This window comes from Delphinapterus leucas, chromosome 7 (assembly GCF_059928025.1).
Source record: "Delphinapterus leucas isolate spDelLeu-1000000601 "Yukka" chromosome 7, BTC_Dleu_Yukka2, whole genome shotgun sequence".
Lineage (NCBI taxonomy): Eukaryota > Metazoa > Chordata > Mammalia > Artiodactyla > Monodontidae > Delphinapterus > Delphinapterus leucas.
In genome coordinates, this window is record NC_143135.1 from 3319140 (window position 1) to 3337003 (window position 17864).

A 17864-nucleotide genomic window follows, 5' to 3' on the forward strand; every position below is an offset into this window, starting at 1 on the left:
AGCTTTACAGTTTCTGACAATTAAGGAACGGTACGTGGTCATTATACACGTTTGCTATCATCCCAACTTCACCACGTGTGATAAAAACGTGTTATCAGGGCTTATTTAATTCCCGGCCCCAGCGTTTCCTGCCCGTCGCATGTTAACTACCTCGACGGGCTCTTCAGAGCCCTAACCACTGATTTGAGGAGGAAATGTCCTTAGGTTTAAATAGAGCGTTACGATCTACAAAACAACACACGCGTTATTTCAGATTCGACTTCCTAGCCACCCGAGTCGTGGCGCCCCCACACCCGTTTCACGGGCAAGAACGTGGGCCGCGGGACGGTACGCTGATCCGCGTCAGGCCGCCCGGCTGGTAGGTGGCGGAGGGGGACCCGGGCCATCAGACGTCAGTCCAGCTACAGAGTTTTAGTAAGGAGCGAGTCCACACCCTCCTCTCACCCCTCACAGCTCGCACCTTCTCCAGCGCAAAGACAGTTTGTAAAGAATCACAGAAACACGTGCCGACCCGAGCTCCAGAAGCAAGGGCTACAAGAGCCAGCAGACGGCCTCCTTCACGGGGATTCCTTCTGTGTCCTCAACCTGCCACCCAAGGGGACAGCGGGTTCCCGAGAGTGACGGGTGGGAACAGACTGAGGGGGAGATGTGTGGACGGGGGCTGGGCCAAGGGCACGGGGGCCGCCAGCCTGACGGGGGAGGACAGGCCCGCAGTCGCCCAGCGCTGGAGCAGCACGGCTGGAGCCGGGGCACATCGACCGTCTCGTGTCTGGTGGCAAGAGACTGGATCGTCTGTGTGGCTGAAGGCTAAGTTCCTGAGAGCACAGCCTTCGGCGCGAGTTCAAAACGCTTTCTACTGACCACCTTCTGCAGCAGATGCAGGAACGAGCCAGACACACGGCCCCGCACACGCGAGGGGGGCCCGGGCGCCGCCCGCACTCACGTCCAGCTGCCTGCGCGCCGCCTGCTGTTCGCGCTGCTGCCTCGCCATCCTCTGCGCCCGCTCCGCCTCCGCCTGCCGCCTGTCCTCGTGCTCCTTTTCCCTCGCCAGGTTTTCAAAATTCGCTCTGATGTCACTGGTTTTGCTGCTCACTGCAGAGGAAGGAGAGATTTACTCAGGGCACCACTATCTCCCCCGGACCGGGCCCGCGCCAGGGCGGCCTGTCCCTCGGGAAGCAGGCACCCCAGCTGAGGGCGATGCGCCCCCTCGGCTGCCGGCTCAGTCCCCCACCAGGAACGGCCTTCACCGTTGCGTGTGCTGTACCCACAGCGGGAAGACGGCATAGCCCTGCATCTGCAATGCTCTTACATTCCGAACACCACTGTATTCTTTACCCCCAGACACTCACAAGGAAAGAAAATCCCCCTAAGGATGCCCTTGATAAAACAGTAGAAGGTACTGACTGTGAGTAGATCTCAACCCTTTTAACACTCTGTGTGACAAAATGGGAGGGCGGAGCCCACTGCGACTGCCCCTGTGGACGTGCCGTGGGGCCTCCAGGGAAAACACGTGCAACTACCTGAGATGCAGGCCGCACTGATTTTTTCCTGGAACATCATTTTCCTGGAAGGGACAAACTACGGTTATGCCATTTGGGTACGTGCCAGACCCTTTCTCCGAAAGGAACGAGCTGAGCCTATCCTGTTAAAAAACAACTACAGTATTTGTTGTCAGTAGGAAAACTCAAGCTTTCAAGCAAAATCAGAATTTTGGAAAATCCGTGTCCACTGCCATGAGTATGACAATTTCCCGGTTTTACTCAGAGACTCCGCGACGAGGTTGATACTGTTACCGAACGTGACCTGGGGGGCGCTGTATAATGAAAGGTGCCAGGGTGTGGAAGATCAGCGTGACTCGGTGATCGATACTCTCCAATGACCCTGACATGATGTCACAAAGTCTTGCTGCGCAAGAGAGACCAACCTTTAAGAAAACCACTGGACGGCTGCCTGCTGGACTGGGGTACAGAGAATACGACCGGAAACGGCCAGTAGAATACTCTTCCCTTTTCCCACTGCTTATCTGGGGAGTCCAGATTTTCTTCACCACCCTAACGTGTCATGAGAGACTGAAGGAGTGAGAAGCAGCTGAGAGAGCTCAGCTGGCCGACACTGAGGAGATTCCACAGAAACGTAACACAACGCTACCCTGGAACCTAGCCAGTATCGTATAATAAATGTAAACGGAGGATAATCTCTAAAACTTCTGAATCACTACGTTCTACATCTGAAACGAACATTGTAAATCAACAAACTATACCTTAATTCAAAGAGATGCTACTCTTCTGCACTTTCTGGTTTTGAAAATGTAGTTATTTTTTTCATAAAAAGTACTATGCTAATACGTGATAGTTTCACTGCTTTTAAATGTTTAAGTGAATTAATAAAATGGTAAATTCTTCTCGCCTCTCTTTTAATTCTGACACAGTAAAGATCAGAAAACATAACCCATTGTAAACAAAAGTTCTTTGGGGCCTCAGCAATTTCTGCCAGTGTCCTGAGACCAGAGTGTGTGGACTGTTGGCCCACAGGGCGTCCACAGGAAATAAATGGTCGTCTCCACTTGCTGCGTTTAACTGACCACTTCTATCACGTGTGATAATTCCCCCAACTAAACGATGTTCTCTCAGGCTGGCCCATGTTTAACGGCTCCCCAGCAGACACCAGGACCGCAGGAGGCCCGCGCACGCAGCAGGCACCGGAAGGGCGGGTTGCGAGCAGCCTGCTCCTCGCCTGCGAGTGAGGAAGGAGAGGGCTGCCTGAACTCATGCAGACGCGGTGACATGCTGCTCAGACATGCCACGGCCGGGGCAGCGGCAGGTTCCGCAGGAACCTCCCAGGGCCCTTGAGGACGTGCAGTTAACCTAGCTCTGCTTTGGGAAGCACCCCCCAAAACAGATCCCCGCCGCCAGAGAGCTGCAACGCCCGTGTCTGAAAGGTGCCTCTGAACCTCTGCAGGAATGAACAGCGTCAAACGGGTAATCAACTGCTGTCCCCAAAATACACAGATCAACCACGGTCTCCGTCAATGCGTCTTCTGCTCCTGCCGAAGCTCCGTTCCCCCTTCAGCACTGTCCTGGGGACACCACACAGCGTGGAATTTCTCCCGGGAAAAACCACGGTGCTGTCGGGGGGTCTGCTGGGAAAAACCACGGTGCTGTCGGGGGGTCTGCTGGGAAAAACCACGGTGCTGTCGGGGGGTCTGCTGGGAAAAGCCACGGTGCTGTCGGGGGGTCTGCTGGGACTTACCTGCTTCGACAGGGACAGTCTTCTGATAAGTGGAGGCCACCGTGGCAACGTCCTCAAAGGTGGAAGCGTTCTACCAGGACAGGAAAGGGGAGATCAGGAACTCATTTTTCTTTCTTCCTTTCCTCTCCCTGCACAAAGGCCTGCCCCAGATCTTCCAAAAGAACCAACCAGAGAGCCCACCTGTTCTGCACATTAACAGAGGAATGAAAAGTGTGTTGATAACACATTGGCTGGTGACCATACGGGTCAGTCAGAGAAGAAACACACCTATGGGGAGTGGGGGGTGAATGGGCAGGGCCAGGATGTTTAGGGCAGTGAAACCGCTGTGCAGGAATCGACAGTGGTAGATACGAGTCACTACACGCCTGTGCAAACCGGCAGAACCACCCCAGGACAGAACCCTGAAGCCGACCTCAGCGCTGGGTGCCTACGATGTAGGCTCAATGTAGGTTCACAGATCGTAACAAATGGACCACTGGGTGGGGCAGGGGAGGTAGGGAGTATACGGGAAATCTCTGCACCTTCCTCTCAAATTTGAGCAAATTGCTCAAAAAAGCAGAAAAACCAAAAACCCTACCACGTGCCTCCACTTCACAACCATAAACCAAGCACGTGTTCCTCCCAAGCTCTCGCCACGGACAGAATTTGCAGGGGAGCCCAGAAGCCTCTGCTGTGCTGGGAGAGGACCCCGGGACGTACAAAGGCCCCCCGATCGTCCACCTCTCCCAGTAAGTGCGACTCTAGTTTGGTTCTGTAGGGACCCAACTCTGTGAGACTAAAAGGACAGCGACAACCGTCCACGTAAAGGCTGACACGGGCGCGGACTGACAGCTCAGGGCAGCACTGGCCGCTGGGCACAAACGCCTCCCAGGGAAACACGCCAGGGGCTCAGGACGGTCACTGCTTTCTTGACACAGGAACCGTGAGAAAGGATGCGTGGAAGGAAGCCTGTGACCGGCTGACCCTGAGGCCGGCCGCGAGCAGCAGCTTTGGGAAGTGCGCACGGCCCGCACCAAGTTCAGGCGCAGGCAGCTCCACGAGGGCGGCAGTGACCCCATGGGCTCTGGTCGGCACGCCTGGGGGCCGGCCCCGACCCTCCCGTCAAAGCCCCCTTCTCCTGCCTCCTCCATCTCCGAGGTAGCTGCTCGGCTGCCCAGACCACCCCCCTCCTCTGCTCCCCAAACCTCCCCATCTCTTTCCAGAACAACCTCTAAGGCCCCGCCCCCACCGGCTCTCCCACAAGGCTCCTGCCTGCCCTGCGGCCTCGGCGGGGAAGGGGTCAGCGCCCCCCCAGCTTCCGGGCCGTGGCTCCTGCACACCCGCTGCCCGTCCCGTCCGGCCAACTCTCCAGCATGGTGCTCGGAGCCACCTCTCTGCCTTCGCCCCCAGGCTTCTGGCAAACACCACGACCCCAAGCCTCTAGTTTCCAGCTGCGGGGTCCCCACCACACTGCACCCCCATCACCAAGACCTGCCCACCGACTACAGCCTTCCCCTCTCCTGCTGGCCACCCTCCTCCACCTGGACCCAGCTCCCCGCTCCCCACCGTCCAGCCTGACCAACTCAAGGTCTCGGCCTCTCCTGGGGCTCACCTGCCAGAAACCTCGCACCTGCTTCCACCACCCACGGGGACTACGTCAGACCTGAGTCCCTGCGCCGCCTATCCCCAGGGATGGTCTCATGCTGCCGCCAAGGCTGAGACCTGGGCAGGTGCCTCACCCTTCTAAGCCCCGGGCTCCCCAAGCGCACAGCACAGGCCACTAGCTGGCCGCAGGGGCACCCCGCGCACCCCCCCACGCCCCAGGGTCTCCCTGCACCTCCCTGTCTATTGCCTGGGCTCCTCCCCCCTTAAAACAGAACCATCCCCTCGGCTGACCAGTGCCCAGCTCTCCCCGATCATGGCCCAAACGTGCCACTGCCACGGCTCCCTCCCTCCCACAGCCCAGACCCCTGCCAGACTCCAAGTGCCACCACCTGGCTCGCCCAGACAGGGTGTCCCCAGCAGCGCCTCAGGGCAGAGACGGCCCCTGCCCCTCACAACTCCCCACCCTCAGACCGGCACCAGTGGGCCCTGTGGGCTCCCCACACCTCGCCAGGTGCCCTGCCCAGTCTCCTCTGACCAGCCTGCCCACTGCCATCCCACAGGCGTGGCCCATGGCCCCTCGCCGCTCTGCAGGCTCCCCAACTCCACCTCCGTCTGCAGGCACCCCCCCACCCCCTCCATCCGAACTACCTGCGCCGCCTGGCAGCCCAACCAGACGTGCCCCTCCCCCCAAGTTCCTGAGCTCAGCAGACAGCCCCACCATCCACCCGGGAGGCCCTCCCCCTCACCCCTTAAGCGCAGGGGCTTCAGCACCCATGCTGCCTCAAGGAAGCATCTCTCTCCCTCCACCGCCATCCCCAGGCCGAGCCAGAAGCACCCCGATCAAAGTGCTGAAGCCGCCTCCTAACAGGGGCCACAGCCTTGCGGCTTCCCCCGCGATCCACTCTCCACCCCGGGGCAGGGAGGCTGCTTGGTGCACGTCCTATTCACGTCATTTGCCTGTCAAACCCTTGCAGGGCCGCTCAGAACCCATCTGATGAAACACAAAACCTCACCGGGGGTCCGCAGGGCTCCCTGAAGTGGGTCGTGACCAGCCACTCACCACCTGCCCCCCTGCAGCGGGCCTCGTCTGGCTTCTCTCAGACCTTCTGTATCTGCCACAACACCGACCACAGGCCCGCCAGGTCCTCGGTGTCCCCGTCCCCACGCCCACAAACACACTGGCCCCGTCCTCCCTGGCGAGCTCCCACCACCCGCAAAGCCGAGCTCAGACTCGCACCCCCTCAGGACACTCCCGGCCCCGCGGCCAGAGCCCTGTGCCCTGCCGCTCGCTCCCAGGGCCCACACGCGGTCACGTGATGGGGTCCCCCGAGGGGTCAGCTGGGAGCCTGATGGAAGGGGAACTCCACAGGGACCGGCCCTGGCGCCCAGACTACCGATCGGGCAGGGCAGCCTCAACCTCGGTCCAGCTGACCGACGGGAGACAGACCACGCCCAATCCCCAGCGAGGACCGCTCCACGCAGCTCGTGGGTCTGCTCCTCTGACGCGGTTGGAATTTAGACCAGAAACCCAACCACCTGACGCGCTGAGACTCTGAAACCAAGCAGGAGGGACCAGCTGGACTAGGGCACCCCAGGGAGAGCAGAGCGTGGAGCCGCACAGCCGTGTCACCCTGCCTCTGGGGACCCCCTGCGGCGACGCGCACCTTCTGGATCCGCCTTCCCCAAGACGGCAGGCCCCGCGATGCGGCCAGCGTGACCAAAGAGCTCGGTTTCCAGATGGGTTCACTGCCAAGTACGGTCACAGCCACGTGTCTGGGAGGCGTTCGCGATGGCGGCCCAGCGCTGCGCCTGCCTGGCCAGGGACCCCACCGCCCCCAATACGTGACAGGGACAGCAACTGCCTCACAGCGTGGCCTCGAGGGGTCCAGGAGAGGACACCCGTGACACAGGGGACGAAGCCTGGCACGTGTGTCAGCTAATGGCACCGCCACGGTGATGACACACGCCTGCCTGAAACGTTCGCGCTTCTGCAAACACGTGCCAGGCGCCCACCAGAGACCAGAGACCACCCAGGAAACAGCCATCTGCCCACCAAGAGCGTCAGACGCCCGATCCTCTCAGCAGAAAACACCGAGCCCTGGACGTGAAGCACTCACCTTATCCATCCGGTCCTTCTGCACCCCGTATTTCCCACCGAAGCCTCTGGAGTAGTCTGCAATGTGACAGCACAGCACTTAGTCTCGGGCTGAGGTCCGCCAGCTGCCGGCAGCAGGCGCATGCAAATAGGTCCAGAAAGAGCCCGAGAAAATGCACCCAGAGTAACAGAACGAGAACGTGGAACGATGAGCCTTTGCTTGCGAGTTGGGCTTCTACCCGTGGGGCTCGGTAGCAGGCAGGTGAGAGGCAGGAAAGAGGTGTGGCATGCTCCCCGCGTGCTCCCGGGGGACAGGGGTGCGGGTGGCAGGCAGGGCGCCACCTCCTAGCACAGTCTCTGCTCTGCGCTCCTGCTCTACTGAGTGCTAAAAAGAGGCTCAAGTGCAGGGATTCTCTCGTTTTACTTATTTTTTTTCTCTTGCTTTTTTAAAAGAGAAAAAGTTTCCCGGAACTTCTACCAGCCAAATACTTATGTTGCGGCAACACAGGTCCACAAGGCAATCGCACTGCCGCGCAGTGTCAACGCCACGTCCACGCGTCTGCCGGGTCAGCCCGAGGCAATCCTCCCTGAACGTTGGCGCCGAGCGCCTAAACTCAGCCCCGTAAAACGAGGACACGACTCTTTGCCAACTGTGTGTCCCGGTTCTAATGATCAAGCCTGAATTTTGACAGACATTAGATAACTGCTCTGAGCAAAAGCACGTTTGCCATCTGGACTCCCAATATATGCACCCAGAAACCTCCTGTTGAGTTCCAGCTTTGCGTACGTACTGTCTAGTTCTGTGTGAAGGAGTCACACAGAGATGGTGTCATCAAAAAAACTAGCAAAAACCAAAAAAACACCACCACAAATGAGACACAGAAACCACGTGGACACGCCTGCCCCACGCCCCTGGTCCAAGGCCAGTGATCGGGCTGAACCAGACACGTTTCTCCCGGTGTCGGAGACAGGGAGGCGGCCTACGCGACACTCACAGGAGTCCCGGCAACAGCAAGCACTGCTGCGGAAGGCCGCCGGGAGACCAGACAGCCCACTCCAGGAGCGAGGCACGCCACGGGGTTGGAGTGACCTGCACCTCACGCCACCTTTGACCAGACACACACCCCAACGGTTACGGGAGAGAAAAAAGTCAACAGGGAAGAAAGGGTGCGAGTGAATTCCGCTCCGGTACAGCACTGGGCTGGAAGTGCCCAGGTGCCCCTGCAGGTGACAGCGGGTGACTCGGAGGCTGAGCCCTGAAGTCTGTGCTAGAAGTGGCGGCACTGGGCGGGGCTGGGGGGAGCCGGGGAGCAACTGTGCCTTGCTGGGACTCGTGCTTGGCCAGTCTCTCCTTGTAATCAAAGCCCACAGCACAGGGGTCCTGCCTCTCGGACTGAACACCAAATCTGCCTCCGAAACCAGTCTTATAATCTGAAAATCCACAGGTGACAGTGGAGAAAACAACCGAGAGGAAACACAAGTTTGGTTAGACTCAAACACGTCGCCTGGAGGAAACAAGGGCTGAGCCGAGCTCGGGGACGACAGAGCCAGCTCCCAGTCTCACCAATAGTCACAAAGGGCTCAAAAGGTTAAAGGACAGACAACGTCTGAACACGCGGCCCAGGCCCGAAAGGTTAGCAACTGTATTTGAGCCGATTCGGAAAAGCCGCTCCGTGCTCCGGGACTCTCTGCAGGGCCCCGCCCACGCTGCAGACAAGAGCACGCGTCTCTGCTCACTTGAAGAAAGAGACACGTTACACACACAGCCCACCCCACAGCCACGCGGCAGCCCCGCTCCCCACCGCGCTGGCTGCAAGCCCGGGGCCCCGGCGGCCACGCTCCCAGGGACGGGACGCCTCTCGGGCTGGGACCACCGTGCCGCCCCTGTGGCCGCCTGGAGCGGCAGGCAGCAGTCCCTCAGGAACACTGCCGCAGCGGCTGGGGCTTCCGGGCCCAGGCGAGCACAGGCGCCCTGCCCCACCCAACCGCAGCCCCCCAGGGGGGAAGGGGGAATCACTACGGGCAGAGGGGTCCTTCCAAAGCCGTGGGGACAGAGGATGCCTCCCCCACTGAAGACAGGACAGCACCGCGACACAAGTACCGTGAGGCCAGGCACACGTGGACCTGTAAACAGAAATGAACTTCTCGAAGGGCCTCGCAGGCGAGCAGCCAGCATGAACGTACCTTTTTGGGATTCGTGCAGATGCAGCTTCTCCTGGTGATCCCAGCCAAGGGCACACTTGTCCTGTCTGTCTGTCTGCACACCGAACTTCCCTCCAAAGCCTTTCACGTAGTCTGCGTAGACAATAAAAGGCCATAATCGAGTATTAATGGGCAGCCTGCGTAACAGGGAGAAAGCAGGTTTTCCGTGAAGTTCAACATACACAATTCACTAAACCATCCTTTCTCTTCCTGACCTTTGGTGAAACTTCAGATGACATTCATTAAGAGGACCGCCTCGTAGTGTGTCAGGAAAATAACCTCATCTACCATCTCCGCACCATGGATTAATACTGACGGGACCCCCTACAGGAACCCGCGAAGCATGCAGTGTCACAGCACTGACGTGCCATTGGGTCTCACCACTTACACAGACGTGCGACACGTGGCCCCTGCTACAAGCCACGCCGCTGCAGTGTTCAAGCTAAAGGAGGTCTAAGGACTGGATTTCTTACTTAACGGCTCTGTTTTTGGATCTTCTGTTTTACAGTTCAATGTTTAACAGAAAGAGACATCCACCCTAACTGTTCCCGGTTACGTTCTGTTTTTCCATTTCTGTTCTGGTTATCACCTATCACGTTAATAGCTGCTAGCTGGACAATAAGGTAAAACTGAAGCCACCTTTCTGGGACTCGTGCTTCTCGGTTTTGCCTTGATACTCAAAGCCGACCGCGCTCTTATCCACCTTGTCCTTGTCGATACCATACTTGCCACCAAAACCTCTGGAGTAATCTGAAAACAAGAAGAGTACTGTTCATAAGCCAGTCACAAGATCAGCGAGCACGCTGTGGATTTCAGCAGTCTTTAAGGAAGTATTTTGATCACTCAATTTAAAAAAACAAACCTAAAGTCTCCGCGGCTCACTCTAAGATCACTTACGTAGGAAACATTTAAAAGTGTTATTTGTATGTAATGATGGACTACGAAGTGCAGCAAACAGAGCAGACGAACAACTGTCGCGCCTCTCCTTCACCCCAAAAGACAGCATGAGACGACAGGTGACATAAAGTTTCTGAACTCAGGGTGAGCCACAGGGCGAAGCTCTTGGAGGGTCACCCTACCTCCTAACCAAAGCTAGCAGAGCTGTGCCGGGGGCACCGCCAAAGGAACAGGATAAACACGAACTACCTTCCAGAAATGTCAGTTCAACTCAAAGCTAAGTTATTATTATACTAAATTGCTATCTTTACACTAAGGCATGACTCCATCACGGACACATTAACGGAGTAGAACGCACGCAGAGATCAAATCCCTTCCCGGAACGCCTAGGGCTGCTCCCGGCACTTCGGCTTCTGCTCCCCGACTGCCCAAAGGCGTATTTATTCTTCTTCAAGGGCATCTCGGGGAGAAAATCTGGTAAAAATGAACAGGATCCAACAGCAGGTGCTGGCTGGCAGCGGGCATACAGTGCAAAGGAGTACAGGTGTGTGCCTAGCAGAGAGAGAAGGCAGAGTTTCAAGGAACCCCATGCAGCAGGCCCAGCAGCCTCAGGGCAGGCAGGCCCTGCCAGGTGTAAGGGAAGCACCGCCCTCAGCAAACAGGAGCCCCTCGGGCCCAACGGCCATCCCCTTGGGGAAATGCCAAGCCAGTGGGGTTTCCAGTGATGGCTTTCATTTTTGTTTCTTAAAAAAAATCTGGGGTTTTAAAAAGTACGTGAGCTCTCAGTTTATAAGCTGGCCAATGTTCAAATAATTTACATGTGCAGGACAAACAAAACAAGCGATGCAGAACCACCAACAGATCAGGAGCTCTGCAGCGGGGGTTGAATCTTTAAGTCAAGCTCCATGAACACACACCTCAGAGGGCAGAGGGCCGTAACTGATCACTTACATCACAGTGAAAGGCAAGTCAGGATGGCTTCTAAGGACAATCTAGAAGGCTCTATCAAAATTTTAGATTCAACGTCTTTTGATCCAGCAACTCCATTGCTAGGAATTTATTCTTTTAAATAATCACTTATGTATATAACAGAATATTCACTGCAGTCAAATTTTTTTTTTTTTTAATGAATTTACTTATTTTATTTTTGGGTCTTGGGGTTTACTTCGGGTTGGGTCTTTGTTGCTGCGTGCGGGCTTTCTCTAGTTGCGGCGAGCGGGGGCTACTCTTGGTTGCGGTGCACGGGCTTCTCCTTGCAGTGGCTTCTCTTGTTGCAGAGCACGGGCTCTAGGCGTGCGGGCTCAGTAGTTGTGCCTCGTGGGCTCTAGAGGGCAGGCTCAGTAGCTGTAGCGCACAGGTTTAGCTGCTCCGTGGCATGTGGGATCTTCCCGGACCAGGGCTCGAACCCGTGTCCCCTGCACTGGCAGGCAGGTTCTTAACCACTCCACCAGGGAAGTCCCTGTAGGCAATTTTTAACATCAAAAATTGGAAATAACCTAAATTCCACATTCCAGAGAGGAACAGTTAACTGGACCACGGAACAGAGGACTCAGCCGTCATCAAAATTACGACAAACCGCGACTTCCTTGGTGGTCCAGTGGTAAAGAATATGCCTTACAACGCAGGGGACGTGGGTTCAATCCCTGGTCAGTGAGCTAAGAGCCCACATGCCGCGGGTCAACTAAGCTCGTGTGCCTCAACTAGAGTCCTTGTGCCGCAAACTACAGAGCCCACGTGCCCCGGAGCCTGCGCGCCACATCTAGAGAAGAGAAAACCCAAATGCCATAACTGGAGAGAAGCCCGCGCACCACAGCGAAGAGCTCACGTGCCACAACTAAGACCTGACGCAGCCAAAAACAAACAAAATGAATAAATAAATAAACCTTTAAAGAAAAAGAAATACGAAAAGCCACCTACACCGTCCAGAAAGTAACAGGGACATCCAAACACTTGAAGTTAGAAAAATTATATAAATATAACATAAACCGATTTGCATCAGGGAGAAGTCCCCTGGGTGTGTGTCGGTGAATGCATGAGAGACAACGGGGCCCGGGGTGCCTGACGGTCAGCAGGGCGCAGCTGCGGCCCACCTCTCTGCGACTCGTGCTTCTCCGTCTTGCTCTGATAGTCGAAGCCCACGGCGCTCTTGTCCACGCGGTCAGACTGCACACCGTACTTGCCACCGAAACCGCTCGAGTAGTCTGGGGAGACAGGGCAGCGGTCAGGAAAGTGTGTCAGGCCAAGTGCCACCTTGGTCAGACGAAGCAAGACTCACCAGGAGGTCAAGCACGCACCTTAAAATGTACAACAAGCTACCCGCTGCCACACACGGGTGACGCTGGACGCGTCTATGCGCCTCTGCAGTCTGGTCCCCTTCGACTACTGAAGGGCAGAGGTGAGCTGCAGGCCCACTTTGGGAAGTAACCGTTCAAATAAAGGTCAGTGTATAAAGACAGCTAGGCAGCTGCACGGGTCTTTCTAGAAAAGACCCGACCCCTCCAACACATCGAGCCAGGTGGGCTGGGTGGACCGGTGGGGCCTAGAGCACTCCCAGGCCGAGCTACTTCCCTGGGTCATCGGATGACCCGCAAGAGGCAGAAGTAAACAAGCTTGCAAAAAACACCTCAAGGGGGCTTCCCTGGTAGTGCAGTGGTTGAGAGTCCGCCTGCCGATGCAGGGGACGGTCCGGGAAGATCCCACGTGCCGCGGAGCGGCTGGGCCCATGAGCCGTGGCCGCTGAGCCTGCGCGTCCGGAGGCTGTGCTCCGCAACGGGAGAGGCCACAGCAGTGAGAGGCCCGTGTACCGCAAAAAAAAAAAAACCTCAAGGGACTTCCCTGGCGGTCCAGTGTTTAAGACTCCACGCATCCACTGCAGGGGGCGCAGGTCTGATCCCTGGTCAGGGAACGAGGGTCCCAGAGGCTTTCATTTACAGAAAGGCTTTACCAGGGAGCACTACCTCATAACGATTAGCCTACGCCGTGTTAAAAGATGCACGTACACGCTGAAAATGTCAGTAATTTAACGGCTCTGTTTCCATCCTCAGGGGAAAGTTAGTTTTGCCGACCACGTCACAGAGGGAGCTGTCCGGGGGCAACGCTGCACGGGTGAGGGGAAGCAGCATCTGCTGCCACGCGGGAGGTGGCACAGGGACACGAGATGCCAGCACTGCGTGGGCTGCGTGGCAGGGACCCCACTGTCACACCACACCCAGGAGACCAGACACCCGAAGGCGACAGCAGCGAACTGCCCGTGGCGACACCCCTGCCCCCAGGAAGAGGCCTCGAGTGACAACGTGCTCCTGCCCTTCAAAAGCAGGCGGGGCTGCCTTCCCATCACCGGGGTCTTTCACATCTCACCTTTCTGCGAGGCGTGTTTCTCAGTTTTCCCCTGGTACTCAAAGCCCACAGCAGACTGCAGTCACAGAGAAAAGGGAAATGCAGTTTTAAATGCCTGGATCCACGATGCATAGGACACTTTAAAAAACGTGAACCATGTTATCTTTTGATCTTTGATTTCCTAAGCCATTAACACCCAAAGCCCTGCTGTTTTGAATTCGTAACCCATAAAATGCTCACAGAAGCCGGGGGGGCTGCCCAGGCCAAGCTGCGAGCATAGCGGCCTGTCCCTCCCTGCCTCCCCCGGTGGCCGACCCCCTCGGAGCGAGCTCAGCCACAGGACACCGACCTGGGCCGACTCCCATCAGCCCGCTTCTCAAATGGGCTCCCCAAGAGCCACACGAACAGCAGGAACAAGGCCCGGCGCTGAGGTGGGTACCACGCACGCAGCCCGGGGGAAGGGCAAACGTGGGACCGTGGCCACACACAGCCAGGCCTAACCCCCAAGCCCAGGCTCCCAATGCTACGACATAAAACAAAGGGGCTGACGGCCCTGAGCCAGGGACTCGAGAACAGTGGGACAGCAACCGGACCCTCAGCACAGCGCGGGAGGCGGGAGGCACTCTGCCAGTCCGCTCTGAACACCCTTGGGGGATCCCTGTCACAGTGACGTCCAGGCAGGGACAGTGGGTGTAAACAGTCCCCGCTGGCATCCCTGGACAAATCTAAGGCTGTCCCGGGGTCATCCGATGAGTAGGTACGAACATGGGGGTTTCTACAGCAATCAGTAAAAAAAACCCTTACACTTGACTGTTCTTCTGTTTGTCTGTTTGGCCACACGGCCTGTGGGATCCTAGTTCCCCGACCAGGGATCGAACCCGGGCCCCTGGCAGTGAGAGTACGGAGTCCTAACCACTGCACCGCCCGGGGAAGTCCCTGTTCTCGCCTCTTAAAGGGCCAATCATCTCAAAGCAACTGGAAAGGGGGGCCCTGTGAGCCCTGTGGTCAGGACACCCACCCTGCAGTCCCACGGAGTCAAGAGGCCCGGAGCACACACACCTGGCGGTGGGCTCTGACCTATGAGGACTGGCTCCTTGCCCTCCCCGGGCGCCAGCTGCCCAGGACGCTTCACTCACCTGATCAACTCTGTCCACCTGGACACCAAACTTGCCTCCAAACCCCCGGACGGAGTCGACCTGCGAGCAGTGCTTGGAAAGCTTCGACTGATACTCATGGCCGACAGCTGACTGGAACAGGTGGCAAAAATAAAGTGTCAGACACCCGCCGGTATCACCACATTGCCCGCCCCCCATGCGGGGTCTAAGGGGGCAGCCCGCACCTGTGGTCAGCGTGGGTGACCCTAATTGAAACCACTCAACGTGGAAGTTAGCCTGGGGGAAGCTGCCTCCCGGGGGGCATCGCAAGCCATGGCCACCGGTCAGGTGTTCCCTGAACTCTCTCCGTTATCAGCCTCCCCGGAAGCTGCCCAAGAAGCCCGGCCACAAGGGGGGGGCTTCTCACATGACTGGGCATGAAGAGCCAGGAGGCCAGGCCCCATCAGGAAACCACAGAGCCAGCAGCCTGCAACATGACTCCTGAGACCCAGTTCCGGGAAGACCGCTGGCAACCATCACCCTACTCAAACAGGACATTTTCACACCACAGGACCCAGGAATCAGGACACAACATGCATTTTGCTAACAAATGCAGACACAGACAGGTGTGCTGGAGTCACGCCTCGCGTTCAGAGTCAAGAGCCACTGTGCGCCCAGCCTGTCCGGGAGCAGAGTGGGCCCGTCAGTACATCATCAGCCCCACGGACGGGCAGGAAGGGAGTTTGGTGACATCCTCTCAAGGTCACGTGCCGAACAAGCAGTCCACCCCAGGGTCCCTGAGGCGTTTCCCACGGTGGGGTCAGCAAACCATGGCCCAGGGCCCACGCCCAGCACTGAGGCTTTTTGTAAATAAAGCTTTTTGGAGCATACCACCTCTATGCACTCACAGAACGTCTACGGCTGCCTCTGTGTCTTGACAATGCAGCTAGTTCGGGAGCTGCCTGAGAGCCCATGGCGGCCGCGAGGCTGAAAACACTCCCCAAATTCTGAGCGGCCCCCGTCCTGCTCCAGCCTCCCAGGCCCCTGACCCTCAGTGCTCGGCACCAGGGTCCCAGGCTCCCTCAGCAGGATGGACAGTGGTCACGGACCCCTTGGCGGACATCGAGGACACAGGACGCGTGCCTGCCACGTGACCCAGCGCGGGGCAAGAAGGCACACCAAACCCCGGTTAACTATTACTCCAGTGAGCCACCCCGCCTCGGGCCCTCCTGCAGTGAGGGACCCGCTAGCGCACCGTGGACCCCCTTCCTGTTCATCTACCACTTCAGCAGCTGGGTTTGGGATTCAACCACTGCGGGGTCACTGCCACAACTGAGAACTCTGCAGGCCACTCGGAGTGTGCATTCCTTCCACAGCCCAGGGAGCAAAGTAGGTTCTACTTTAAAGTTTGGAGCTGTTGCTTTCTGTCCTTTCCGGGTTGGTCCCGATGCCTGTAGCTAACAGCAGACCCACGGCACCGCAGCCCCGGAAAACCTCTGCGGCAGAGGCCGCCCACCCGCAGCTTCTGGGTCTCACCCAGAGAACGTCAGCAGAGTGACACGGAGGCAGCAGCACGCAGAGGATTCCCCAACTTGATTCTTCATCACAAAGAAGTTCTAAGGACACTGCTCTGAAAATATGGCGGGTGACAGCTTATTAATTTTTCCAACTTTTTGATCAAAACAGATTTATCCCTCAAATTGCCCTTGACCTTACGTTGACAAGGCAGTATTTATTATCGAACAGTCAGCACTGGGCAGAGCGCTGCCAAAAGTAGGAATGTACACTTGTCCCGACATGTGCCTGGCGAGGAACAAAACCTGCATCATGGACCACGGCCCCCGTGAGCCCCGAAAGAGGCGTGGGAGATGCTCAGGCCACAGCGCACATGGGATCCCGATGGCTGCTGCACCTTCCCAGTCCACAATCCTCTCACGAGTAGGTGCCTGCCCAAGATGTGTTTTTTTCTGGAAGTCTCTATCACACAGTCTCAACACACAGATCTCAGGGCTCCTTTTCAATTTCTGGAAAGGACAAGTGACAAATAGCTTCAGGGTTACTTGTTTCGGTTTGGAACCTTAGTGATTTCTGATGACAGGCTGGTCCAGTGGCACTCCCGTGAGCTGCCAGGTGTGCAGGGAGGTGCAGGGGAGGAAGCACCCACCGACCGCGGCGCCCCCCGCTGGATCCACCTGAGGGGAACCGCCGGCTGGAGTGAGAGCTCGGTTCCCTGAGCCGCCCGGGTGCCGTCAACACATGGCTCCAGGCACTCACGCACCGTCCACTGAGCGCCTTCACGGTGCCAGGCCCAGCACGAGGCGAGGACAGCTTGTCCAGGCCTCGACAGGAAGGACAGCACAACGCAGGAGTGACGCTGACAGAGGGCAGCACAAAGCACGGGGAGAGGCAGCCGCGGGCCGGCAGGAAGCCTGCAGGAGCTGAGGGGCCTGGGCCGCGGGTGCCGGGGTGATGAGGCTCAGCCCGCACAGGGCAGTCCGGCAGCAGCCCAAACAACTGTCTCACTGTCCTCATCCAGGGCTTCCTGGTGCATCTGCAACGTTCTCCCCAACAGGTTTTTCCGACCCAGAGCTGGGGACCCAGATTATACTGAACGTCTCTTTGCTTTCACTCCCCGTAACCCTGAGAGCCTGGACTCTGTTAGGTGGGAAAGGCTTCTACCTACATGATGCTTTCATTGCCCGAAAAACATGGGGATTTTGCCCGTCTGTGCTCCTAAAAGGCACCACACTTTCTAGGATCCAAAGATGGTTTCTGCTCCCCACGCCCCTGTGTGCTGTCCAGACATCTCTGGGAGTGACGGGGTCACTGGGGGCGTCCCTGTCTCTCTCCTGCAGCCTGCCCTTCATAGACTCCGTCTTCAGGCTCATTTCAGACCTGGCTTGGGGTGCCCACAGGTCCCCATGTATCCGCTCTGGGGTGACACAGCCCAGATGGCACACTGTGACACAGCCGCGTCATCCCAGGCCCAGCTCAGATGCCGAGTCCGATCCAGGCACAAGGGGGACAGGGGTGGAATTACAGCCCAGAACCCAACCCAGTTGATACCTCTGCACAGAATAAAGGCAGACATCTCACATTACCAGCCTGGGAAAAACCTACCTCTCTGGGGACGTCTAAAGACTGCAGACCTGCTTCACTGCAAACGCGCTACGGTCTACCATCCTCTCTGCAGGGCGGACACCAGCCCCGCCAGCTGACCCAGTCCCTTCTCTAGTGCCAGCAAAGGCTGCCGCACTGTTAACAGCTTCAGTCTCCACCGACTTGGACCTGCCCCCAGCCTGGTGGGCAGTGGCATGACGCCGGGGGCCAGGGTCCTCTCTGAAGTTCACTAAATGTGGGAAGGACGACAGCACGCCTGGCGGCTGAATTTCCACCCTTGACGTGAA

The 17864-nt window shown here is 57.6% G+C and overlaps 1 protein-coding gene across 8 annotated transcripts in view; it reads right to left on the reverse strand.

Annotated features, from left to right (window-relative positions):
• Positions 1 to 17864, reverse strand: part of CTTN (cortactin) — a 33259-nt gene that overhangs the window by 6300 nt on the left and 9095 nt on the right. For 7 of the 8 annotated variants that reach the window (XM_089914360.1, XM_089914359.1, XM_089914363.1 and 4 more), the window contains 8 exons: positions 14500 to 14610; positions 13385 to 13439; positions 12118 to 12228; positions 9770 to 9880; positions 9113 to 9223; positions 6951 to 7006; positions 3250 to 3319; positions 944 to 1092 (listed from right to left, as the gene is read on the reverse strand). In XM_089914360.1, the coding sequence (XP_089770486.1) occupies positions 944 to 1092; positions 3250 to 3319; positions 6951 to 7006; positions 9113 to 9223; positions 9770 to 9880; positions 12118 to 12228; positions 13385 to 13439; positions 14500 to 14610 (774 nt within the window). Of the gene's footprint in view, positions 1 to 943; positions 1093 to 3249; positions 3320 to 6950; positions 7007 to 8248; positions 8360 to 9112; positions 9224 to 9769; positions 9881 to 12117; positions 12229 to 13384; positions 13440 to 14499; positions 14611 to 17864 lie in introns of all 8 variants that reach the window. The other variant, XM_089914364.1, reaches the window with a different exon arrangement.